Source organism: Filicampus tigris, chromosome 6, assembly GCF_054856515.1.
Source record: "Filicampus tigris isolate MCC_2025a chromosome 6, RoL_Ftig_1.0, whole genome shotgun sequence".
In the NCBI taxonomy this organism is placed as follows: Eukaryota; Metazoa; Chordata; class Actinopteri; order Syngnathiformes; family Syngnathidae; genus Filicampus; species Filicampus tigris.
Window position 1 is genome coordinate 4,430,727 of NC_141222.1, and position 27,557 is coordinate 4,458,283.

The following is a 27,557-nucleotide window of genomic DNA, read 5'->3' on the forward strand; positions in this document are numbered from 1 at the left end:
GCTTCCTAACAAACTTGAGATTTTTTGGGGGGAAAATGTTTACTCTCTAATCTTGGCGTGCCTGTTGTTGTTTCCTTTTTTGTTTTATATCATTGGGTGTTGTACTCGCCATCCTTTAGCAGGTTCTAGTTCCTTTGAGTCACAGAAAATGGACCGCCCATCTATATCAGTGATGTCCCCAACAAGCCCAGGAACCCTCAGAGACCTTCCTCTGGTGCTGCCTGGACAACTGTCGGTAAGTACCTGCATTAGGGACATAAACCAACTGATACATTATCTGCTGAAAATGGCTATATGTCTACGGAGAGGGGTTAAATGCCTCCTGACTAACATTACAGGTGAAACTGTGGTATGACAAAGTAGGCCATCAGCTCATAGTCAACGTCCTTCAAGCCATAGACCTGCCATCACGACCGGATGGACGACCTCGGAACCCATATGTCAAGATGTATTTCCTGCCTGACAGAAGGTAAGGACTGCATAGACGAAATCTCGTATAAGGGACAAGTGGGACATTTATTGCCCACCCGACCAAGCAAAGCTACATTCTGTTTGAGTAGTGATTCGATTGAGAAATTATTGTAGTGTATTGTAGGGTAGTGTATAGTATTAATAAATATTGTGTGATGCATGCCATTGTGTGGGCGCAGATGGTACTGGGGACGGGGGAGACACGTCCTCCCCACTTTCAAAAAGACTTAAATCCGTCCCCCTACCTCTACCCTCAACTTTTGCCCGTAAGGCAGCAAAGATCTGAAACGGAGAGGACTTGTGTATGTCCGGGCGGTTATGTCACTACTACTACTGATGCATTTAAGTTAATCAAGAATGTCAGAATTTGCACCTTCAAGTAAGTATTTTTCTTTTCCTGAGTACAGACCTCCAATGTGGCATGGCAGATGAATCTCATAAGTCCGACATAGCTTTAAATTTTTACTCACGTTAACACTTCATTTTTTCCTGTATGTTGGTAAGGCTGGGAAGCGCTGTTAGCACACAACTCCTTCGTTGTGGTGTTGAGAGCTCTAAATTCTTGAACACACCATCATTCAGATGGCACGAGTCACTCTCCCACTGTAAAAAATTACATACCTGCTCAACGTAATAATTTGAAAAAGTTTCATTTTCTCCACAAACATTTGTAGCCTACCTTATTTCTACTTAGCTAGATAGGTCTTGTGGCATCTACTCACCATTAGCTGAACTGAAATAGAGAACTTAAATATTCGTCACATCAGTTCTTTTTGATGATGAGCCAACACGTCATTTTTTACACTGATGCCTGTCGTGTGCTGAAATAAGAAGCAAAAATGAAGAAACAAAAAACAATAGCAGCGTTTAAAAAAAAAAAAAAAAGATGTAAGAAGGCTTTCATATCCTATGGCTATGTCGGCTGTTGAGTACGTCTGGCAGTTAATCTTTTCATAATGTTGAAAAGTTAGTCTGACAAAAAAGACAGAGAGAATCTACACAGATTAAACAGCGTTTGTTCTTAATAGACATAGGCTGAACGTAAATGTTGCACACACACACAGGTTGCGGTCAAGAGCGGCTGTGCAATCGTGCTTTATTTGAGTATTTGCTATTTTCACCGCTTTATATTGGCTAGAATTGCATAAAAATGACAGACGAAGTAGGGACGGACCATTAGAATCGATTTGCGGAATAAAATGAATTTGACCATTTTTGGATTTCCGAGATTCGGCCGACAGCAACGCTATCTAATTTCATTTCAATAATTTGAGATCACAATAATCTTACAATTTATAACTACAATCAAACAAACACACGCACATGAATAAAATACTTTGTTCAGATATTGTGCAGTTTTGGTGTCGCTGGCAGCAGGTGTGTAAGCAGGCAGCCGCAAATGCCGGCTAGCTCCTGATACATCATGTGTTGTCAAACGTCTCTGAAGAAGGTGAATACTGATCACCGAAATTGCACAAGGTCTGAAGAAAGAATTTAAAAACTTTGACTTAATAAGAAGACATCATACACGTTTTTGAGACAAATAACTATCTATGCCCCATGGTAATAATAATGCTTCTGTTCCAGTGACAAGAGTAAACGTCGGACTAAAACAGTGAAAAAGAGCGCAGGGCCCAAGTGGAATCAGACCTTCATATATTCACACGTTCACCGGCGAGACTTTCGCGAGCACATGCTAGAGATCACTGTCTGGGACCAACCCAGGGTCCAGGAAGAGGAAAGTGAATTCATGGGCGAGGTAAGTTGAGGCCCGCCAACCAAGTCCTTTTTAACTGGTTTACAGCTGCCGTTTGAACTGTTTCATGGTCACAGTTAGCCCATATACATTCACATGTATGGATGAAAGCAACTCGAGGGATTAAAGTGTATTCACTTTATGGGTGTTCCTTCTCTCAGATCCTTATAGAGTTGGAGACCGCCTTGTTGGACGACATTCCTCACTGGTATAAACTCCAGACTCATGATGTGTCCTCGATACCATTGCCTCAGCCATCCCCATACCTTCCACGCAGACACGTCCATGGAGACAGCCCCAGCAAGAAACTACAAAGTATGTCTTTTAGCAACATTCTGTCAACTTGAGAGCCAAAAGTATACTTGGGTGTGGGGTTTTAGTTTTTTTCACATGACACATTTGTCCCTTGGTGCACAAGATGCAGATCCTCACAATTTGATCGTCTTTTGTATGTGTGTGCGTGAGTACAGGGTCTCATCGCATCATTGATACAGAGTTTGATGATGGTTTGATGATAGTGACTAAAGGTGGGTAGGGGGCATGGTTAATACATGTTGCCTTCTAGCAGCCTATGGGCACCCAGCACTGGGTGAGAGAACAGATTATTGCCCCCTAAAACTCTGAAATCCAACAACTTGCATCCAAACCTTTAATCACATGAACATATCATTGTATTTCTATTGGACTGCTGGTGTATGTTATTCTGGCTGTATTTTAGAAATGTACTCTACTGTCAGGGGCTACAGTAAAAAGTTCTCCTCCTCTGCTGACTGTAGAATCACTGGTCACATAAGTGCATGTGGAAATGTAGCTTTAGTTCACTGCCATTCCACTTCTGTCATTGATCTGCATGCCTCAAAAATCGGAAAATAGTTTATAGACATAGTTTATACGTATACATGTTAGGGCTGCACAATATATCAAAAAATGATTGACATCGCGATAATGGCCTGTGCACTATGCATATTGCAAAAACATGCAATCATTTTCTTATGGAATTGGATGCTGTTATCTAAATTTGACCAGTCAGATGCAGATTCAAATGTGCATCGACACCCAGTTGAACATTATCTAGGAGGGGAATTACAATTAATTAGCTAAGAACACATTGATCTTACTTATTTTGCCTTATGAAAAAAATGCTTCTTTCATTAGTTAATAATAAATGAAAAAATGTAGATATGTATATATAGAAACATGTATATCGTTGCTGTCATGTGAAAAACACCTCCATTTTTCTAATTTCCTTATTTTTACATGAATCATGTTTCCGATTGTTTCCGCGTTACAAACATCGCATTAAAGTGAAAATTAAAAAAAGTTTTCAAAATTGGAGATAAGTGTTTTTCACAGGACAGCGACGATATGTATTAAAAAAAAAATATATATATATATATAGATATATATATATATATATATATATATATATATATATATATATATATATATATATATATATATATATAGGGCTCCCAGATACTCCTAAATGGTTGCAATTTGCCCCTAAAACATGAGAGCGCGAGTTTTTTCATCCACTCGTGCCACGTGTGATTGGTAGTCCCTTCTTTTATTTATTTGTTTATTTATTTATTCATTTTTATTATTTTATTTTATTTATACATGCATATATATATATATATATATATATATATATATATACTTTATATATATATATTTATATATATATATATATATATATATTATTGTATGTATATAAATATATGTGTATATATATGTGTATATATATATATATATATATAAATATACTTTATATTCATATTACAATATGTATATATATGTATATACGTCCTGTATACTATATATACACTTTAGATCAAAAGACTCTAATCCCCGAAACAAAGACGGCATAACCCTGTTGTGACGCAAGAAAAAAAATGAGACAGGCATACGCTCACGGACGTGCACACGCCTGGTGGCAAGACTCGAATGGGCATTAGTCTCGTATCACTAGCTTCGGCTAACCCGTTCGCTGTTCGATTCATACAGGCAGCAGTGGGACCGACCACGAAATATAACAAGGGTGGCAATGCAAAGTGATGCTTTGTCGGAAGAATACAACACAACAACACTGTCTGCTCAAGATTAGTATGTTCATCATAGATGTTTTAGGACACCACCAACATCAATACACTTTACGGCATTAGCTGTGTTCTTCATAAACACTTCACTCGGAAATTGTCTGGCTGCAGTCACCATTCTCAGCCGCTCTCCGCCCGCAGCCACCATTCTCAGCCACTCCTCTCGAAAATGGCATAAGACCGTTCACGTTGAAGCGTCGCTAATGGTGAGCAATATTTGCTTCAATCTGTTTCCATGCCGGCCCCGCAAACTGTCTTCACACGGTCAGCGGCACCGTTTTCGGACTGCTGCCATTTAGTCAACAAAAAAAGTTGTGCTTGTACATTGTTGGAATGTTGGTGCAATGTAAATATTGTAATTATTTTGTCATTGACTTAAAACTTCAAGTATTGTATTATGACTCTAAGGGGCCATGAGGGCCACCCCAAAAAGTCTTAATCAGACCCTGAACAGTTCTTTTTCTCTCCAACAAACCTCATTTGCAAGAGGGGACAAATCCTGGACTGGTCGCCAGTCATTTGCAGAGTACACATGAGACAAATGTTGACTCTCACAATTGCACATTATCTTTGATCGGGAACTGAACAGACGTTCGCACCTAATTCAGGCGAACAAATTAAATTGAACTGCAAATGTCAATATCCACAGTATTTCATATTGGTCGATATCGATGTAGTCGGTTTTTTTTTACTATTGGAAAATAAAGACCCAGAAAAAAAAGGCTGATTTTTAGGTCATTTTATTTGAACGTATAATACTTATTCTTTAATAAGAAGTCAACTTATTGGCCATTTGCCTGTGAAACATGTTGATGTTCTGCAAAGTATAACATATCCTGGGGTAGTTAGCAGTGCAATGGTCAGAACTAATCATGTCCATATCAAAGGTCACACATCTGAGCTCTTGGTGTGTTTGTTTCAATGGTTTTGTAGGAGGAGAGCGTAGTTCAAGAGAAAGAGAGCGAGGCAGTACGTTGGCTGTGCCTGAACAGCAGCGTGCCCTTCAGCATCGCTCTCGCTCCGTATCTCCTCACCGAGAGGATTCGTGCAGGGCGAGGTCACGGCCTGCACATGTACCCATGCAAAGGTCAGTACAACCTGCCATCGCAAATGGATCATGTCACGTTCGCTGTCTATGATGACAGTATATGAGCATCAGCCAGTGTTCTATATGTTGTAGATCATATTTGTCAAAAGTCCTGACCTGCGGCTAACATCTGGCCCGGTATGCAATTACATCCGCCCTGTGGAGCAGTTCAGCAATAGTGTGGAACTGGTCCACGTGAGTGAGTGTATAAAAGTCGTAAATGTACGGGGCCTGATGGAAATCTTTTACTAAGACCCCAAATAGCAAGTGCTATATTGCATGTTCATTCATTCAAACAGATTAGGAGTGCTATTGGCAACTGGTGCAAAAGTCGTAGAGACTGTTGTATTTAAAAAAGGGTTTTGCGCATTAGCCCTCCATGGGCTGTCACTTTACCGTGGTGGAGGTTTTTTTTTGTGTCTCTCCTTCATTGAGAGGAGCCAGATGAGGTGGCTCGGGCATCATGTTAAGATGCCACCTTGATGCCTCCCTGGTGAGGTGTTCTTGGCATGCCCCACTGGGAGGAGTCCCCGAGGACGACCCGGGCATGCTGGAGAGACTATGCATCCCAGTCAGCCTGGGAACGTCTCGGGATCCCCCAGGATGAGCTGCTCAAAGTGGCGGCTAGGGTGAGGGAAGTCTGGGTTTCCCTGCTTAAGCTGCTGCCCCCTGCGACTCAACCTCGGATAAGCAGAAGACAACGATGATGATGATGATGATAGTTTTGCGCATTAGATTGCACGATCTAGAATGCACAATCGGGGGTGCAAGGCGATCTCACCCCATGTCACATGCACGGCCGACTACATCATCAGCAAGCTGAGAGCTTGCAGTTTACCTGCCGGTGTCACGCACAGACCCCAGCGAGCGCGTACTGCGCTTCCGACCACCCTGATTTTGATGCAAATGAGGGATTTCCATGCCACAACAGTACACAAAGGTATAAACGCAGAATTATGATGAATTCTACCAGCGCAACGTCGACAAAATCCCCCCAAAAAAGAAAATTCCACCCATGCGCACATTTAGACTACACTTTGGGCCCTCAGTGTTAGTCTGTTCAAGAAATGTTGATCGTTCCGTAACCTTAAGTGTACCTTGATTTTTGACACATATAGAATTGTAACAAAAGGAAATTCTGTTTATACTGTATTTAGAGCATTTCTCAACCAGCGGTGGAGTTTTAGTCAGATGTTACAACTTTGTGAAATGTAAAACTGTACCAGTGTACTGAGCACACCATTGAATTATCTGACAGTCACCTATTATTTGTAGCTGAAGTTGCTTGGACATTTCAGTTATTGGACAGACAAGCCTCCTGTTGGATTATTTAATTTGTTTATGCCATCATGACACATCCACTGTTTTTTTTTTAAATTTATTGACCAATGCAAATCACATTTGAACATTCAGCTCAAAGACATCCAAACAGACCACCGGAATACATTTCCGTTCATTTCACTGTCACGTTATGTACTTGTGTTTTGTATTAGTAATTCAGTATTTTTTTTATATCAGGAGCCTGGATGAGATCCACCAGAACCGCCACCACTCCCAGTCCCCTTCCCATTACCACGACTCCCATTTGGAGCATCAACGCTCCGGTGACTCCGACTACGAGTGCTCTGAAGACAGGTAACCTTTTAGGGATTTAGATTTTGGGGATGCCACTATGCAAAACATGTATTTGATAATATTTTGATTTAAAAAATTGACAAAAGCACATGGTTTAGCAATACCTTTTCCTTTCGTTCCTTTTTTTCATCGTAAAAAGTGCAACTTTTAATATAAATATTGTTTTCAAAATGTAGTCTAATTTTATTTGGAGACTATCTTCTACTAATACTACTAACAGTGTGAAACTAGTGATTGCCACATGCTGCATTTCAATGTCTGTCTACTGTATATTGTTTAATGAAGATTTAATGATAGCTCAGAATTATTTATTTTTTTCTCATTCATAAAATCACATGCCTGTCTGAGTTGCCATCCTCTTCTGTTGTGTTTTTTCGGGTGATTTTTCATTTGTTCACCCATCGTCATGGCAATGACAGTGAAGCCCTGGAGATGCACAGGTCAATCCGAGGCGGGAGTGCAGAGTGCCTACACACAAACAGGTAAAAAAGAAAGAGATACAATCATAATCCAGTTTTATTTTGTATTATATTCTATTTTCTAATCATTGTCATCCTCAATATATCCTAACAACAACATTTAACGCATTGTGTTGTTATGGTTGCAAACCATGTGGGTGTGTGTGAGTGTGTGTGTGGGGGTGTGTGTGTGTGGGGGTGGGTGTGCGTGCATGTGTGAAAATGTGTAATCTCAAATATTTTGTGTCAACAGGTGCATTACCACAAAGTTCCATTACTGTTTAAATGCATACATATATCCACCCGCAACAATTAGAAGTAACAAGTATAAACAACACAAAGTCACTGTGTGAAAAAATTGCTGTACAAGTTGTCCTCAAAGAAGGCATACTTTGATTCACTTGTTTCGTTTTTGTATTTTCTGTTGTCACTCACAGCAGTTATATACTTTTTTGTCTTTGTATGCATGCCCTCCGCTCATACAACCAGGGGTACATGTAAACATAGCAACACACTCCCTCCCAAAATGCCCCTGTTAGTAAATGGTATCCATAAAGACATGTACAGGTAAGCAAGAAGGGTAGTCATTCTTCCCTTTTTTCTTCCTTGTCCAGTTTTTTCACACTCATTCGTGCAGTTGGTGAGCCATTTTGTTGCTGCAGCTTTTTTTCGCAACACATGAAATGCTCATATGTCACCCTGTCTGCTTGTGTTGGTGCCAACTAGTTCTGCCATGTTGTTGTTTTTGCCAACAAAGATGGTACTGTGGACCTTCCCTATGTATCTGTTCACCATTTCACCCTAGGTTAGCAAATGTACAATATTTTCAGGTTCATACTAAGACTGTCACTATCGAATGATTTAGGAATCGATTATTCTATTGATTATTCCATTAATTAATCGAATAAAAGACTTCCGGGTTGTAGCTTTAAGTGTGCGGCGCCGCTGGCATGAGCATGAATGACGGTTCGGAGAGATTCTTCCACTCTAGAGATGTCCCAGACAAGCACATTCGCATGCAAAGGGATAAGATATGTACTAAATATTTAACAGTTAAGAAAACAAAATTGCTATCCAACTTTTTCCTCATCAGTGAAATGGGCATCCTGTGGCGTAATCCATGATATTACATGTGTTGAACCCACGGGAGGGCAGACTATAACTGTGAGTGTGGTATTGCAGAAGAGAACATTGTTTTTCTATTTAAAAGCACCCAACACATCACATCAGTCTGTTCTTGAACCGGTTAGGGACGATTAGAGTGACGGACGAAACCCCACTTCCGTCCTTGCTTCGTCCATCCTTTTTAAAAAACTTTTGTTTCATCTGTCCCCAAAATGTGCGTCTGTCTGGGACGGACAGATTGACCGTTCCATCCCGGGAACGGAATGCCTATCTCTGCAAGATTGTGACTTTGGCACAATGCGACACAGAATTCTGGTTAAGGCAAGCAAAACTTTCGAGTAAAACTTTTGTGCACTAAAATTAGTTAACGGAGTTAAAATAACAGCAGGCAGCCACCATATGACGTGTATATATATATGTGTGTCTCTCTCTCTCTCTCTCTCTCTCTCTATATATATATATATATATATATATACATACATTGTTGGGGGTAACGCGTTACAAAAGTAACACAGTACAGTAATACTTTACATTTAGACAGTAACGACGTAATGTAACTTGTTACGCCGACTTTTTTTGTAATATTATTACAGTTACTGAGTCGGGTAACGCGGTTCAAATTTCGGGATTATAATACACATATTGACATCTGCATTTTACATTCAATAAGCAGGTCTGTTTACAACATCACTTGATCATAAGTTATTGCTTCCAGCAATGGTTAAATAACATGTTACTATCACACTTGGAGCTTCACGTAACAACGTGAGTGCGCGAGTCAAGTCTCTGCCATTTAATTTGATTGTCTTTACACCATTGACAACACTCAAGAGGGCTGAGAAGTTATTGTTTGTGACAATAATCACTGTCACGGTTTCATAAAATAAAATGCAAATCATAGACACAAAATACAAGCAGGAACAAACCTAAGTAAAACAAAGCGAATAAACTGCAAAAAATAAGTCACTGTGCTTTTTAGATAGATGATAGATGATTTAATGAACTGAGTGCCATCAATTACCATATGTAAAACGTAGTGATTCTGATTGGCTGTTCACAATAAAAATGCAAATCATCTGCCGGTGACAAATGACGTCGCGCTACGGCACCATCAATCGGACTAACTACAATAGACGCCATTATTAGAGTCTGATGCGCTCGTTTCTTATTTACTATTTTTTTCAAATCACCTCGAAACTTTGTCTCCATGTAGTAAAAGAAAATTAGAACTAACTGAACTTTCAATTATTATAAATAGAAAAAATAATAATGAAAAAGGAAAAATCATTTAGTCAGGTCAGTTTTGACTTCAATACATATTTTTGCTTTTATTACACATGCCCTGTCTGTGTCTATCTATCTATCTATCTATCTATCTATCTATCTATCTATCTATCTATCTATCTATCTATCTATCCATCTATCTATCTATCTATCTACCTATCTAATTATCTATTTAGACCAATTATAAATTATATGTTATGCATCACTATTATTTGTGTGTAAATGTCACTTGTATAGCGCTTTTCTACCTTTGGTACTCAAAGCGCTTCACACTGAACATCATCTACCTCCTGATGACGCAGCATCGGGAGCTACTGGGGGTTCAGTATCTTGCTCACGGATACTTCAACATGGTCACAATGGCCGGGGATTGAACCCACATCCTGCCGGTTGGGAAAGGACCTCTCTACCACTGAGCCATGCCGCCCCCAGTGTGTAAATTAATTTGAGAATAATGATAATTTCATGTGTGGTTTACAGTCTTTGATTATTTATTTACTGGACAAAATATCAGTTCCAATATTTATATTTAAAAAATAAATCTTATTGATACAAATATTGATCAAAGGTAGTGATGTCCCACCACACCATAGAGTCGAAACATTTAATATTATAGACCACACTATATCGTTAAATATGCTCATAAGTTAACTTTACCAGCTAGAGTATGGCAGCAAATTTTGCATTTTCCTTTTAAGGTTTTGAAATCATTATTAAATAAATGAATCCCCAATTTTTGAAAAAGTAACTTTAAAGTAATATAGAAATAGAGTAATATTGTAAAGAAACTTATTACTTTCACATGCAAGTAACTAGTAATATGTAATACATTACATTTTGGAAGTAACTTGCCCAACTCTGTATATATATGTGTATATGTATATATATATATATATATATATATATATATATATATATATATATATATACGCTAAATCACATTTCGGTTCGTTTTTTTAGAAACTTCGGTTCGGTATGTTTTCGGTACAAAAAAACCTGATTTTTTTTTTAGATGTTTATGTGAAAAGATGACGAAGTAAATGAGAAGTAAGTGGTACATTTTTTAGAAAAAAAAATACACACCTAAGTATTTAAGTTGAAGGCAAGTTGTCATAACGGTACATGTATACACTTTATGTGATAAAAAAAAATACATACAATAACCGTTACAATTATTGCTAACTATGTTAAAACTCTTTTTATAATGAAAAAAAGTACAGTAACTTTAGAAAGTCTTTATGAAATTGTATACACTTTTTAGGCATTGAAATCTTTGAATGTTGAACAGCATATTGTGACGAATTGGGTTATCTGTGTTGTAGTCGGATTTGTGTGTTGCTGAGTTGTGATGTTTCCGAGGTTCATGAATGCATCGTACGGCTAGCGAGTGGAGCAGCGGAGAAAGAAGAGTGCGAGCAGTTGTACTTGGATTAATAAAAACGTGATAATTAAACTACGTCTGACGGCGTGTTCCTGGAAGACGCTACAATATGATAAATCTCGCTGGTTAAGTTGAACGTTTTTGCTCCCTCGTCTAAGAAACATTCACAGTCGGATGATGCCGTGCATGTTAGACGTGCTACAGTATCTGCAACAGAGCCGCCAACCTCATCTAGCAATGTCGGCAAACAACTTTGGGACTGCTCCACGTACCTTTCCCCATCGGCGATTTTAACAGGAAAGCCAGAATGTTCCCAAACAGGAGACCGCAGTGTACGCGGGGACCTTCGAGATCTGGCTCTTTTCTGGCTCTCTCTTTTGTGCCGCCACCCTCCTCGAGTCCTCTCCCGCGAGCAACAGTCAATAGCGTCCGTGCGTAAGCTCGTGCTAATAAGTGGACCGAACTGAACATGCCATACCGAAACGTATTAATACACCCACGTGTACCGTTACACCCCTAATATATATGTATATATATACACAAATAGTGCACTACTACGGACTGACAGACTGACGACTACAGTTTCATTTGGCTTGAAATAATGACGGACCAACGATGACGGATCAGTGCCCGGGCCGCAGACGAATGATGGACTGGCAATTTTTAGTAAATTGCCCACCTTTGCTAAAGTCACTAAACAAATAACTGCACACTATACATCCCACATGAAAGGGAAACTCTGGTATTTACAGCTCGAACATGGTGAAAGGCATTGTGGGAGTATTCAGATTCCCATTACCATCTGAGGAAGTGACATCATCATGCATGGACTGGTCACGTGTTCATGAACAGCAATGGAGGAAATCAGAGAGATTTGCATTTTCAAGCTGGAAGTGCAGTCACCATGTTCAGCTAAAAACTAAAAAAAATGTTTTGGGTTATTGCACACTGTGTTGTCTACAGAGGTTTTGTAGCTTCAGTGACATCAAAGACAGTACATTAGAAAAAAAGTCTTTATCAGCTGATGTTGATGGGAACATCAGCTCCCATCAGTTGGGATGTTCCCATCAACATCAGCTGATAAAGATGCGTCACAACTACAGTGACTCTCTTTAGCTCAGAAAATGTTCTCAAATTCACACTTTTTAACGATATGCCCCTCACCTGTGGAACAAACTCTCTGAATACCTGAGGTCTGCTCAAACTGTCAGTTCATTGAAATCAGGGCTGAAAACTTGTTTACCGCAGCATTCTCGTGACTCTATCCTTTATTGTCATTTTCATCCCCATTTGCACACTCTATTGTAATTGATCTAGAGTTCTAGACTGATGCTTGGTTTTAATGTAATTATTTTAGATGATTCTATTAAGATATTTGCAATTTCTTCATATTTTGTTTCTCTCTCTGTCGTGCTTTTAATGTTTTATGTAAAGAACTTTGAATTGTCTTGTACATGAAATGTGCTTCACAGGTACGTTTGCCTTGTCTTTAGGTTGGTGAAAGACATGGAAATAAATATAAAAAATTATTTGTGGTAAATATTAGTCAGTTAACTTCAACTTTCAAATAACCAACTGATTTCGAAAGCACGACAAAGTGGTCTAAATGACACAACTTTACACTCTTGACTTTTTTTCCTATTCCAACTAAAATGTTTGCTACTGAAGATCTCTCTTCTCATGCGCCACTCCGTTCATCAGAAGAGCTCTTTCACAGAGGTGTGACACGCACAGATCGATGAAAACATTCACGTGTTGGAATTCATTCATCTAACACAGTCGTCGCGATTGTTTTAACACTTTTCTTCAAGCAACGGTTTGATTAAAAACAGGTTACAAATTGTTTGCAACAAGTTCTCCCGTCACAGACAAGTTCTAGTATGACGCCGCTATTTTCAAGCATGTAAACGTGCGTTTAGCGGCTCGTACCACGGTCATATGCTTCATTTCCGCGCCAAGAAATGTCTTCCCCGTCCGGTAAGAAGGAACACACAAAGGGGCGGCAAAATAAAAAACAACAAAACCCAAAAACGTTGAGAGGAGCTGAAGGCAATACGAGCACTCGCTAGTGCGGTCGCTCTGATTTTTTTCATAAATATTTGGAACTCTCTCGGTGTGACGGGCGTAACAAGTTAGCGTTCACTCTGTGATTTCATAACATTTGCCCCCACATAAGCGGCGGCTCATAATGGCATCGCTTGTGGGGCAAAATACACAAATTACGTCGTAAACAGCGATGCGAGACTGTTTATTTCAAGAATTGCGTTGAAAATTATGAAAAGGATCATTGTACTCTGTTTTTATTTACATTTGGGACAATGTCCCAACTATATTTTGATTAAGGTCTGTACATGTACGTAGTCCCTCGGCACAGAGGGACACTGCAATGTTTGCCATCCAGTCCAGTCATCCATTCTGGAACCATTCCTGTAACAATGAACAGAGAAGCAAATAGGAAATTATGTTTTGGTGTCACCGATTGATGCGAGTGGTGCTCAAAGCTTTGTCATTTCCACACTAGTGTCCCCTTTGCACATTTTCTTTCTATTCACTTATGTTAGGTGCATGTATCATTCTGTTTTCTTGCCTTTCTTTGTATTTTTTCTTGCCTTTCTTGGGTGTGGATGGTGTACAGCTCCACCCTCCCCGCATGCCTAAAAAGCAAGCTTCCCCAAAGGCAAGAGGGAGGCAACAACGTGCATCGTAGTGTCTTTGCACACCGTGTCCTCAGGTTCACTGATGAGGTCACAGTTAGGTAAGAACATGCCCCTTCACAGTTCCTCTGCCTGTCTTCCGACTACCCCCAACATGTCCTTCCTTCCTTTTGTGGGTGACAACACACCGAGGCTTAAGCTTGTACTTAAAATTGCCGCTGAAGAGAATCGTAAAATCTTAAGCCCTTGTCATCCTCCATGTGAGGCCCTTGGCCTGACACCATTTTGTGCAATGTCATGCGATGGCGCTGAGCCAACCATCTGTTAAAAAATAACTTGTCCTAGCGTAGCATGACGTGACAACAAGAAGCAGCAGCAAGCCTCACATAAGATGTAAGATAGGTTCTCCTCATCCCTCTCTCACATGCAGACACTTTTCCATTTAAACCTGGTTCCCATGGCAACCCACCAACCTTCCATCTGAGTGGTCTCACAGTGTATGGATGGAAGAATGAATGGCTATGATAAATTGAGATACAGCATTGGAGTCATTACATGTTACCGCACTGTCTGATGGCTGTCCCTGTTCTCTTTGTCTCCTGCTTGTTTCTCTGCTTTACCTCTCATAATTATTCCATTCTGTATGATTTGATGATTTTCTTTTCTCTTTGTTCCCCTAATTTTCGACATTATTTGCAACCACTTCCACCCTGTCTCCTCTCCTGCTTCATGTCTCCATGTTGATTTCTACCTACTTCTCTCTGCTGCCATGCTGTGGTGGTGCAGTGACCTGCAGCCATCCTTGGATAGAGTGAGGAGTGCCAGCACCACATGTTTGAGACCAGACACCAACTTTCACTCTTCTGACAGAGACAGGTATTAAGAATAAATAGTTGTCATGTGCGTACAACAACCTAACATCATTTGCACATTTGAATATTTTCATTTGTATGTCATTTTATGTCACCGGTCTAGTTTGTGCCATGCTACGATCCATGCATAGTTTGTATGTCACTGGCATCACTCAACCTCCTTCAATATGGAATGTGGAATCTTCCAAATCTTTTTCATTTCAAAGAGAAAATATAGTGTAGCTGAAGTATTTGTCTCTAACATACTCGACCCACTGATTAATTCTGAGTAATGCCTGGCTCGTTTTGCACAGCACAATGGGAGAATGATTAGATTAGATTAGATTAGATTAGATTAGATTAGATTAGATTAGATTAGATTAGAAAAATGTGGACAATTGTGTGGAATTGATAGTTAATTAATCACTTCTTAGAGCAACTGTGGAAACGTAGCTGTTGAATGAGTAACAACTAGTGTGAAGGGAAGTCAAACTGCATCCACAGAGACCCCCGCTGTAGCAAACTCCCCAACGAAGAAGTGCTGGCATTAAAACTGGTATGGGGTGAGGCTCTTAAATATTGATTTAGAGGGAAGTCAACCCCAAAATGTTCTTAACAATAATATGTTCCATGCAGCTCCACTAGTTAAATACGGCATTCTGATTAATGTTAGGTTTGTGGAATATGAGTTAAGCACTAAAATCCACCCGTTTTTGTCCATCTCAGGGGGCGGACATTTTGCCAATTTCTGTCAACTGAAAATGACATCACAGTTGCACAGGGCTCAGGTAACGGCCAATCATGACTCAACTTCAGAAAACAGGTGAGCTGTGATTGGTCGTTACCTGAACGAGGGGAATTTGCTGCTTAACTCATATTCCACAAACGTAATATTAATCAGAATGCTGTGTTCATTTTATTGGAGGTGCATTGAACATATTAGTGCAAAAACATTTTGGGGTTGACTTCTACTTTAAGGAAGACATATCAAGTTAAATACAAATTGCACCCAAATGTTTTTAAAAAACAAAAAGCAAATTTATTGTACTTAAAGGTTCTATGCAATTTAAGTTAATAAATATGCTGTACTGGATTCAAATAAAATGTTCAATAACACGATGCACAGTTTGAACATTTAATTCTGTGTAATTTCACATAACACTAGAGGGAGCCCACGTAACACACTTTGAGAATAACTGTCACATCCAAACTTCAGCCAATAAACTTCTGAGCTTGCACTTTGACTCTCAAAGTGCTTACACTTTGCTTTTTTGATCAGATAACGAGCTACTTTTCTACTATACAGTGGATCACTTTAATGAACTTGCTTGTTGCCTTTAGACTGAGCCGCACTAGCTGCCCTCGTGTCGTGTAGTACGTCCACAGAGTCTTGACTGTCCCCTCCAAATAAACCTTTTCAATGCATCTGGTTTCTTCACCTCCACTACTCCACATATCTCCAGGTGTTCCAATTCATTGCCCTGCAAGATCCCCTCAAATCCCCGGATCTTAGTAGAGCACGTGGCCTCTGAAGAAGACAGGTATCAGGCCTGACCTTTCTGCTGTCCCCGTCCCAACATATGTTGCCGCTCTGCTTGTGCATCTTTCTGACCCCACATGCTGACACTTGTCCGGCAGACGACCATTCATTATAGGATATCACTGTTGTAGTGATCTGCACTGTTTTGGACTGTAAACCTTTGTGGGCTGAGGCTGTTGTAATCTTCCATTTGTTTTCACCCCTGCTTACTACTGTGTACTCGATCTGAATCTGTAATTTTGTCTTTGAAGCACTTTCTTATACAATGTCGGTAGAATGTGCAATGATCAGGCGATATTCCTTTCTGACTGAACAAAATCCTCAATCTGAGATGCCCATATAAGCAAGTATTCATTTTTTTAGTTTTATCATTGTCATTGCCATATCATGTTTGTTTCTCCTCTTCTTTTTCTCTCTGGGTTGTTACTGTTGACCAAAGCAGGGAGTGTAGCAATACATCAAGTCCAGACTGTCTAAAAGGCAGCAAAAAAACCCTGGAGGGTGACAGGTGAGCGCATTGAACCACCCACACGCCATATTCCTCTTGCCTCGCCATTTATTTTGATGAAACTGATCAATTTACTCATATTGTATACTACATATTAATCCTGTAATAACTGTAGCCTTTGACTCTTGCCAAAAAGCATAAAGCTCTTCCACTTCCAACAAACCGCCATCACTATCTTGTGGTTTTGAACACATGCATAGTTTGAACAAAATTTGCATACTGTACAAACCACAGACTTGAGCAAAGCACACATCATGGTACAACATTTATTTGAGATATATTTTGCAAAGATTTCTCTTTTTAATTTTCATTATTTTGCAAACGGCAGTCGCATCCAGCCCACATCTATCCTCAGGGGCAGTAGGGGCAAAGGTTGGCCACTGAGACCCTTTGGCCAGACAGCTTTGGCTGTGTCCTCTCCAAACTCTCCGCAGACAGACAGGTGCATGCTATTGTCAGCAGGAGGCCTCTCCTACTGTGTGGTCCTATTGTTGCTCACTTTGTATGCACAAGAACCCCATTACGTCATCACACCTCAAATTGTTGAACATTCCATAGAACCTTTGAGACAGCCGGGTGATTCTCAAACTACTCCAGAATGTCCCACAAATGTTGAAAGCTTTCATTAACGCTTCTTTTGTAATGTATAAACTGTCCGTAGAATTCCTGTTAATGTAATGTGGATGTATTGTGTCTACTGTACATGCACACACACAGGACCCTCTTTTTGTAGACAGGCGCACATGCACTCGGCGTAAAAGCTGTCACAACTTCATTTTCATGCCAAGCAAGTCTAGTTCACCATGTTTGGGAATTTGGCAGACCGCGTTGCACCTCGCTGGGCGCACCGACGGCGTTTTGTATTACACGCCCCCTGCGCAGCTGACATTTTGGTGACAGAAATTAGACAAGACTTTAAACCAGGTGAAACATGGTCTATGTTGTGGCGCAGGTGGCGTAATGTGAATTTGGTGAATTTGTGTGTATGGGGGGAAGCGGGGACACGGACATCATGGACGGAAGTCTTCACAGCGGCCAACTTGACACCATCCTCAAGTGGAGATCTTCTTGTAGTTTCTTATAAGCGTACTTTGCACGCACCAATCTTCCCCATATAGACCACGCGCCTTATCTACGCTGAATTTAAAGGGAATGAGGGAGCCGCTTCCATTGGCCGAGAATCAAATCGGCTGTGTTCACTCTCCCAATGCCGCAAATGCCTATTCCTACCTGCGCCAATCTACATAAATGCCCCCCAAAAAAACTCCTCCCATGCACGCAGTCAGACTACACTTTACGATAGACTTTCGCTGGTCACAAAATTAGGGCCCTGTCTCTCTCCTACCTCTCCCCAGCCTGTTTGCTGGTCCTGTTATCTCCCAGTTTTACCAGATCATCACTTTTTATTTTGTCTGTCAGATCATGTTTCGTCCCCTGAAAAAAAATACATTTATGTTATATGCCTTTCCCCATCCCTTAATCTCTTTCTGTCTTTTTGTCTCTGTCTGCTAGAACACACCCTCATGGTAGCCCTTCTTCCCCAATGGGGACTCCCTCATCAGGTCGCAGGGGCCGGCAGCTTCCACAACTCCCGGCTAAGAGCAGCAGCATAGAACAAGGTAAGATGTGTGGATGTAAGTACAGTAGACTGTTTGCTTAAGGCCAAGATAGACCAAAACGACGTTGGCCAAAAGTGACAGACGCTTACCCCCTGTGGCGTCCGTCCGGCTGTCGGCACGTCACGCTGGAGGAATACACCGCAACGACAGACAGCGACGCTGACCATTAAAGTACCTTCTGCGCATGCATAAGATGTAATACCCTTCAATACCATCGGTGGCGGTAGTCACTATTTCTCATTGTTAGAAAAATCCAACCGGGAAGCCGTTGGCCGGGGCCGGATTATAAAAACGTAAACAATGCATTCAGCTATATTCTTCGCTCACGATGAACTCTCACGCAAAGTAAACCATCACGTTCTTGACACGGTATTGTGAAATATTTACATTGTCAACCCTCGCTCTTGTACTTGTAAGAAGATTAAGGCAGCGAAGGCGTGCTCACTGTTTATCCGCATTTGTCATTTCCCGTTCGTGCCCAGTGCACTGATTCGCTAGCTAACAGCCAATCAGAGTGACCAAATGTCACGACTGGCGAAGCCGATTCAACATGCGTAAACGCCCCCAAGACGCTTACTGATAAGTTACGACACTACGACGGTGGTCACTACACCAATCAGACGGCGCATTCAGACGCCACGACGCTTCATGACCTCCAAAGTCGGTTTGGTCTATCTAGGCCTATAGGTCAGGGGAAAGAGGTATCCAGTCAAGTCAAAGTTTGTTGTACTACTAATACTACTACTACCACTAATAATAATAGTAACCCTCCCTGATCCGTCACCTTATCGTGGTAGTGGGGTTTGTGTGTCCCAGTGATCCTAGGAGCTAAGTTGTCTGGGGCTTTACTGACAGGGTCACCCATGGCAAACAGGTCTTACTGTAGGTGAGGGACCAGACAAAGCACAGCTCAAAAGATCCCTGTGATGAATAACAATAAGGGAATATGTTTTCCCTTGCCCGGACGTGGGTCACCGAGGGAGCCAGATACATAAACTCGAGTAGTTTGGTGACGCTGTTAAAAACAACTTCCCGACGGCTTTGAGGAAATTCTGGTCCACCATCCAGCGTCTCAGGATGATGAAACAGTGCACCATAAACACTGTGTATAGTGGAGTAGGAGCATAGTAGTAGTAGTTGCTGACCTCAACTCGGAATGTTGTGAGTCGTTGGGGAGAATACCTTGAAGACCTCCTCAATTCCACCGACACGCCTTCTTTTGAGGAAGCAGAGCCTGGGGACTCTGAGGGGAGCTCTCCTCTCTCTGGGGCTGAAGTCGCTGAGGTGGTTAAAAACCTCTGTGGCAAGGCCCCAGAGATGGATGAGATCTGCCCACAGTTCCTAAAGGCTCTGGATATTGTGGGGCTGTCCTAGTTGATGCACCTCTATGTCGCATTGACATCGGGGACAGTGCCTCTGGATTGTAAGACTAGGATGGTGATCCCCTTTTTTAGAAGAGGTACGCCGTGGCGTTCCCCCAGAAGAGGTGGACGAAGTGGCTGAGGAGAGGGATGTCTGGGCTTCCCTGCCCAAGCTTCTGCCTCCGCTACCCCACGCAGGATAAGCGAAAGAAAATGGATAGTTGGATGGATAATAATAATAATAATAACAGTAATGGGTCATGTGGTTTGCGCCTCTGCCTCACAGTTCGTGTGAATGGTAGCGTCGGCTGGGATACGCTCCAGCATGCCTGTGACCCTACTGAGGACAAGCAGATGGATGGTGAGCCACCATCCTTTCACAAACTGCAGAAATTAGAGCAGGCTGACAAAAGCATTGAAACAAGCCACAGTTTTGTGTCAGAATTTGTATAGGACAAAACTATGACATATAGAGAGGGTTTGACTACATACTTTAAAAAACTGTCAGCGTGTCTTTCTCGTATGCAGTATGTCATACTTGGGCTATATATCATCATTTAGTCAGGAAGCAGGCTGAATACAGTTCATCATTCTTGCTTTTATCTTAGCCCTAGCAGTTGAAGAGCGAGCCCGACAGCTGCATATGAAAGTACATTCCTACCGGCCTTCACCTTCCCATAACCCTGAGTCGGACCTCAAGAATAAACGGGAGGTAAGCCTGCTCATCATAGTTTGCTCATCTTTAGAAAATTCAAATACATTTCAAATAAGATGCAATCTCTAAAGCAGACACTGTGTCAAATTTCAACAACTCTTTTAAAAATATATATTTAGACATTGCAACTCAGCATGTGAGGTTACGCACATGTTATTGTTTTATTTCACCGTTAACAAGTATTAACTTTTAAATGTGAAAGTGAACAATGTTAAAATGCTACTTTTATGATGGGCGAGACAGCCTATGTTAGACTAGAGAGATTCGCCTTTAAATGAAAAATCTACGCTTGCTGTTTGTTCTTAGATGTTTGCAGACCAGAGACGTAGCAGCGACAACATGTCTGCAAGGTCGTCAGACAGTGATATGAGCGATATGTCGGCTCTCTCCCGTGCCAGCAGTGCCTCTCGCCTCAGTAGCACCAGCTACATGTCAATCCAGTCAGAACGTCCAGGGGGACGTCTTAGGTCAGTCCTTTTGTTAAGTCATGTATTGATTACATTTTCAAAATGTATTTTCTTATATTTAACTACACTACAGTGGAACCTCGAGTTACGAACGCATTTTTTAAAGAAAATATGCCTCTAATTGCGTATGTTTCGTCATGCGAACCGTCTCAGCATGGTTGAACAGACGAAATAGTGCTGTTCTTCATCATTGGCTCTGTGCATAACATTACAATAGATATGCTGTTTTTTTTAACTACTTAAGACTGACTGAAAAGTTACTGTTGGCGGTAAACACTCCAAAAAAGGCCCTCATAAAACTCTTGTCTGCTCCACAATAGGGCTGCCATGATTAGTCGACTAATCACGACGACGTCGACGATCAAAGTCGTCGACAATTCATTTTAATCGTCGACGCGTCGTTTATTTATATACCCTCTTATCCTCACAAGGGTCGCGGGTGTGCTGGAGCCTATCCCAGTTGTCTTCAGGCAGTCGGCGGGGTACACCCTGAATTGGTTGCCAGCCAATCGCAGGGCACACAGAGACAAACAAACATTCACAATCACACGTACGGGCAATTTAGAGTGTCCAATCAACTTAACATGCATGTTTTTGGAATGTGGGAGGAAACCGGAGTACCCGGAGAAAACCCACGCATAGGCACGGGGACAACATGCAAACTCCACACAGGGAGGCCGGCGCCGGGATCGAACCCACGGCCTCTGAACTGTGAGGCGGACGTGCTAACCAGTCAATCACCGTACCGCTCTCTCTCTCTCTCTCTCTCTCTCTCTCTCTCTCTCTCTCTCTCTCTCTTTATATTTTTTATTTTTTGGGGGGGGGAGATTACGCCTCTATTAAGCTGTTACGAACTCACACACGGTTCCCACTCACACACACGGTTCACACCCTCCTAAACACTTGCTACACTTAATATATTTAACTTTTAAAATGTAAAATGAAGAGTAAATACCAAGCTGCATTCTTAAATTATTGTGAGCGGAGCATGTTGTAAGGTCCAGCTTCTTTCATCTTAGACAGCTGGCTAAAGTAAAGCCCCTCATTTCTCATCAGCATTTAGAAACAGTAATCCATGCCTTTGTTACGTCTCAGATAGATTACTGTAATGCAGAGGCCATTCCTCTCTCAAACGTCTCCAGTTGGTCCAAAATGCGGCTGCTCGCCTCCTAACTGGAACTCAGAAGACGGAGCACATGATACCAATTCTGGCCTCCCTTCACTGGCTCACAGTGCATTTTAGGGTTCATTTTAACTCACTGAATGCCAGCCATTCGCAGCACAGCTAAGGTCCTCAGTGGCAGCCATTTTCGAGGATTTTGACCCATCTTTGAAGAGCACAGAATATTGTGTTTTGTGACTATATAGACATGGAACCTACCAAAAGAAAGATCTTCTTTCATAAGAAAAAAGAAGTTTATTTCTAGCATTGGTCATTCTTGAGTAATCTGCAATAGAACAAGTTTCACTGAAAATCCTGTTTCTAGGAAAAAAAGACTGAGAAATCAATGAAAATACTTGCATATAAACTATACACTATAAATTTCAACTTTGACCCCAATATTTTTTGCTTTTATGACACCTCAAATATATAAACAGTACCTTTCATATTTAAAAAAAAACCCAAACAATTCTAAAAAAGCAACTTTGATGCCAGAAAACAAAAAATGTATGAAGATTGTATAACATTGCAACTTTGTGATTATTTGCGTCAGAGCCTTGGACATCAAATGCACACAAAAAACGCAAAAAAATTGTTTAAAACGATATAATCATCAAATGAGTTAAGATGCTTCTATCTGTTTATTATGTACCTCTCTGAACTCCTCCACTCCTACGCACCTTCCCGCAGCCTCAGGTCTGCGGACCAGGCGCTGCTCGAAGTGTCGAGGACCAAGCAGAGCCTGAGAGGGGATTGAGCCTTCTCTGTTGCTGGTCCTTCCCTTTGGAATGACCTTCCATTGAATGTTAGGCAAGCCCCCTCTCTGTACATTTTTAAAACCCATTTGAAGACATATTTCTATTCCTTGGCTTTTGGTCCGACCTGAGACTGACAGTTTTCTCGTGTCTATTGTATATAGTATTTTGTGTTAATTTATTGCTTTCACTTGTAGTATTATTGCTATTTTGCTGTTGTATGTAAAGTGCTTTGGTACAGCTGTAGCTGTCTATGTATGTATACATGTATACATGTATCTATGTATGTATATTAGGGGTGTAACGTTACGCTAAATCACATTTCGGTTCGGTTCGTTTTTTTGGAAACTTCGGTTCTGTATATTTTCGGTCCAAAAAAACAGATTTTTTTTTTTAAATATGTTTTTTTTTTAAAAGATGACAAGATGAAATGGTACATTTTTTAGAATAAATAAATAAATAAAAGCGAACCATTCGGGTGATATTCTAAGAAATTACACCAGAATAAAAAATACACTAACAATAAAGCTCTCTTAATTTTGTAAATTATTAAGACACTGACATTTTTAAACACTCAGCAGCAATAGCCTATGACACACCTAAGTATTCAAGTTAAAGACAACTTTTTGTGATTAAAAAAATTCATACAATAACAGTTACAATTATTGCTAACTATATTAAAACTCTTTTTATAATGAAAACATTTTAAAAAGTCTTTATGAAATTGTATACACTTTTTAGGCATTGAAATCTTTGAATGTTGAACAGCATATTGTAACGAATTGGGTTATCTGTGTTGTGGTCGGACTTGTGTGTTGCTAAGTTGTTGTCGAGGTTCATGAATGCATCGTACGGCAAGCGAGTGGAGCAGCGGAGAAAGAAGAGCGCCAGCAGTTGTTCTTGGATTAATAAAAACGTGATAATTAAACTACGTCTGACGGCGTGTTCCTGGAAGACGCTACAATATGATAAATTTCGCTATTAAGTTTGACGTTTTCGCTCCCTCGTCTAAGAAACATTCACAGTCGGATGATGCCGCGCATGTTAGACCTTCTAACTGCCGATTTCATGTAGCAATGTCGGCACACAACTTTCGGACTTATCCACACACCTTTCCCCATCAGCGATGGGGAACAGGAAAGCCAGAATCTTCCCAAACAGGAGACCGCAGTGTACACGGGCACCTTCGAGCTCTGGCTCTTTTCTGGCTCTCTCTTTTGTGCCGTCACTCTGGTCTCCTGCATGCAAGCAGTCAGCGTCCGTGTGTAAGCTCGCGCTAATAAGTGGACCGAACCGAGCATGCCATACCGAAACGTATTAATACACCAGAGTGTACCGTTACACCCCTAATATATATATATATGTATATGTATATATATATCACGGAATGAATGACGTTCGGAACTTGAGGTACCACTGTATTATGATTGGAAATTAGTATCAATAATTTTTGTCAGAATTAGCATGTGTTTGATATGTGATTTGTAATATGCATGCTAATGGCTTTGTATCTGTTCTTTTTTTGCATGGCAACCGCTGCATGTTTCTGTCCAACTGTGCGCACTTCTCCTCTCTGTCACATACAAACACATAACACAATGAATGGTGGGGGAAAACAAACTTCACTCAGGTCTAAGTCATTAGAGGAGGAAAAAAAAGATAGGAGGATCTCATGGGGGATGACTAGGGAAGATGAGAGGAAGAGGGCAGCAGGAAAGAGACGATTCTCAGAGGAATTGAAGCGCAGGAGACACACTGTAGCTGGAGAAACAGAGGAGTCCAGGTAAAGTAAATAGATCTCAAATGAAGACAATTCCGACTATCTATCTATCTATCTAATCTATCTATCTATCTATCTATCTATCTATCTATCTATCTATCTATCTATCTATCTATCTATCTATCTATCTATCTATCTATCTATCTATCTATCTATCTATCTATCTGTCTTATCTGTCTGTCTGTCTTTCTGATCTATCAAATCTATCCACGTAGCTACCTAACTAACTATCTGGTTTGAGGAGTAATGGAATACATATTCCGGCGTTATATTCAGGATATAAAAACAAAAAAAATGTAACTATTCGTTATAGTTACAGAAAATAACACGTAATCAGATTACAGGTACATTTGTTAAAAATTGGGATTCTTTTAAAGGATCACAATGTTGATGCAGACAATGAGGCCATCAGAACATTTGTTTATTTAAAAGCAACGAGTCAATTGTCGATCAATTGTCATAATATGTCTGGGGCAGACCCGACTCCGCTCGCGCAGTCTTGCTGGGACCGGTGTGCAGTCAGTGGGAGGCGGTGGAACTGGTTATGTCGTGTACTCCACACACACGCGGCCAAGTTTGAAAACACAACCCAGGGAAAGGAACAAATGGTGACTGCTATTCACTGTTTAGTGTCAGAGTAGTCCTCAGTCCTGTGGTGTTCTGCTTCTGCGGAGCTTGTTGCTATCTGGTTTTGATATGTGTGTATAATGTATATACACTGTGTATGATTGTTGGAATGTCAGTGCTAAGTACATTTTTTTTTTTTTTTGTAATTGATTCATTCTTTGAAGCATTAATAATTTGTGAATTGTGCAATGCCTTGATTATATGTCTTTTTGGTAGTAATTTAGGTGCAAATCATATTATATCAAACCACACACTTTTAATGTGGAGCCGTTGACCTACTTTTCTATGGAATTATGGGTATTTAGATTATTTATACAAAATGTAAAATTTAAATACGAGTTAAAATAATGAGAATATTTTAAGATGTATTTAGTGTTTATTTATTTATTTATTCGTTCATTCATTCATTCATTCATTCATTATCACTTTTGTTTGCTTGTTTGTTTGTTTCATTCCATGCTGTGATCCCTGAAAGCCATTTATATCCAGTTTGGCAGTAATCGGGTCCGAAAATAATTCTGTAAATTATCGTTTGTCTGTATGTCAAAATCAATGTATTTTTATATCAATGTAGTGATTTATGTGCGTTTTCCCCACTATTTTCAATTAATTCATGAGATATGCCTGTGAGTTTTATTTCTTTAATCAACTGGACACGATCATCAGCCTTCCTTGCTTTCCATGACAGTTTGACAATCTGCCACTGTCATGTTGGATACAACCATATAATCAGCATTTTGTTCAGTGCAATTTATGTTTTATGTTACAGTATATGTGGACCTTGTTTTTGTGTCTATGTGTTTGTTCAGTGCACATCTCAGATCCCTCATTGCATGCGTCCTGTGCTGTGACAACCCGGACCCCCTCCATCCTCCAGAGCAGGAGCCCCTTCCATCTGCCCCTTGTGCTGCACAGCTTTCCTTAACCTCCACGCATATAGAGACAGCTCAAGCCAGTATTGCAGTACTTCCTGTCACCCATCTTATCACATCAGTCAGAGGTCCACCCAGAATAAATACTGATGGTGATGGGTGCAGCATGTCCAGGCTCTCGTGTAGCACGTTGAGTCCATCTGGCGGCATTGACTTGCAGTGGCTCATCCAAAAGCATCAGAGGCAGCATCGAGCACTCAATTGCTTCTGCCCATGCTTAACCGCTTGTTTGAGAAGACTTAACTTCAACACACAATAAAAAAGAATCTGCGCTATCGATAGTGTTCACTTTGTTGCAGTGCTCAAAAACAGGTGACGCATTTTATTTGTCATGTGTCAATGATCATTTTTGGAGGGAATAAGTACCTCTTTGAGTTCAGAGTGAAAAAGGAAGCAGAAGTCAATCCCAAATGACTCATCTCATATCATATATGTCTGCCAATTTAAAATATTTACATTTGTCATCGCGGCATGTCAGTCAAGTAAGTTTTGCAGTGAGTGTACAGTAAAATACAGATACCAAGTGAAACGTTTGGAACCACCCGTGACGCTGTGTCGTTTGTTATTCAGTCGGCAGATGAGAGCATCGGCGGGACGCAGCATGCTGAAGAGCTCCAGTGTGAGCGGGGAGATCTACACCCAGGAGCGCACAGATGGCAGCCAGTCAGACACAGCGCTAGGCACAGTGGGTGGCGGCAGCAAGAAGAGGCGCTCAAGCCTCAGTGCAAGGGTGGTGGCCATTGTTGGAAATCGCCGCAGCCGTAGCACTTCCCAGATAAGTGGCCCTGGTGAGTTGCCACAGCAAATGTTCACAACTCAAAATTATCTCATTCTCCCGATTAGGACTTTCATGACTGTTAAGTAAATCATTTCTAATCTACGTCTAGGGTAACGTGACACCCCAATGCATTTCTTGGTGGTGTGATTAACCCTTTATAGGGCAAGTGACGATTTCTGCTCATTTCCGCACCCTTTGCAAATGGTCACCCTCTTGTACCTCAGTGAGGTCAAGAACCATGTGGTCCCCACCCCACATCACAGATCACATTGCTGTGATCTGAATTATTAATCAATTAATTATTAATATGATTACTTTTTAAGGGAGGATGCCATGCTAGTTTTTAAAATGCCATCACTCAATTGCTTTGGAACTTTTCTGAGCTTTGTTGTGTAGCTGTCCAAACTGATAATTGTCTTTTCATCAGACACATTTTAATGATACATAATGCGCCTTTTTTGGGGTGGACTCCATCATCCTTCTGAGTGCTTAGAGCATGTCTTCTGAACCAC

General features: G+C 40.8%; 1 protein-coding gene across 28 annotated transcripts in view; it reads left to right on the forward strand.

Annotated features, from left to right (window-relative positions):
- Positions 1 to 27,557, forward strand: part of rims1b (regulating synaptic membrane exocytosis 1b) — a 106,424-nt gene that overhangs the window by 71,937 nt on the left and 6,930 nt on the right. For 5 of the 28 annotated variants that reach the window (XM_086033309.1, XM_086033312.1, XM_086033313.1 and 2 more), the window contains 20 exons: positions 120 to 235; positions 339 to 469; positions 2,059 to 2,230; positions 2,389 to 2,542; positions 2,698 to 2,754; positions 5,260 to 5,413; positions 6,932 to 7,048; positions 7,468 to 7,530; positions 7,996 to 8,073; positions 13,932 to 14,051; positions 14,737 to 14,826; positions 16,265 to 16,342; positions 16,781 to 16,849; positions 17,178 to 17,291; positions 18,362 to 18,468; positions 20,116 to 20,190; positions 20,438 to 20,541; positions 20,851 to 21,011; positions 24,559 to 24,711; positions 26,838 to 27,055. In XM_086033309.1, coding sequence (XP_085889435.1) covers positions 120 to 235; positions 339 to 469; positions 2,059 to 2,230; positions 2,389 to 2,542; positions 2,698 to 2,754; positions 5,260 to 5,413; positions 6,932 to 7,048; positions 7,468 to 7,530; positions 7,996 to 8,073; positions 13,932 to 14,051; positions 14,737 to 14,826; positions 16,265 to 16,342; positions 16,781 to 16,849; positions 17,178 to 17,291; positions 18,362 to 18,468; positions 20,116 to 20,190; positions 20,438 to 20,541; positions 20,851 to 21,011; positions 24,559 to 24,711; positions 26,838 to 27,055 — 2,331 coding nt within the window. The remainder of the gene's footprint in view (positions 1 to 119; positions 236 to 338; positions 470 to 2,058; positions 2,231 to 2,388; positions 2,543 to 2,697; positions 2,755 to 5,259; positions 5,414 to 6,931; positions 7,049 to 7,467; positions 7,531 to 7,995; positions 8,074 to 13,931; positions 14,052 to 14,736; positions 14,827 to 16,264; positions 16,343 to 16,780; positions 16,850 to 17,177; positions 17,292 to 18,361; positions 18,469 to 20,115; positions 20,191 to 20,437; positions 20,542 to 20,850; positions 21,012 to 24,558; positions 24,712 to 26,837; positions 27,056 to 27,557) is intronic. The other 23 variants (XM_086033311.1, XM_086033316.1, XM_086033324.1 and 20 more) reach the window with 20 other exon arrangements.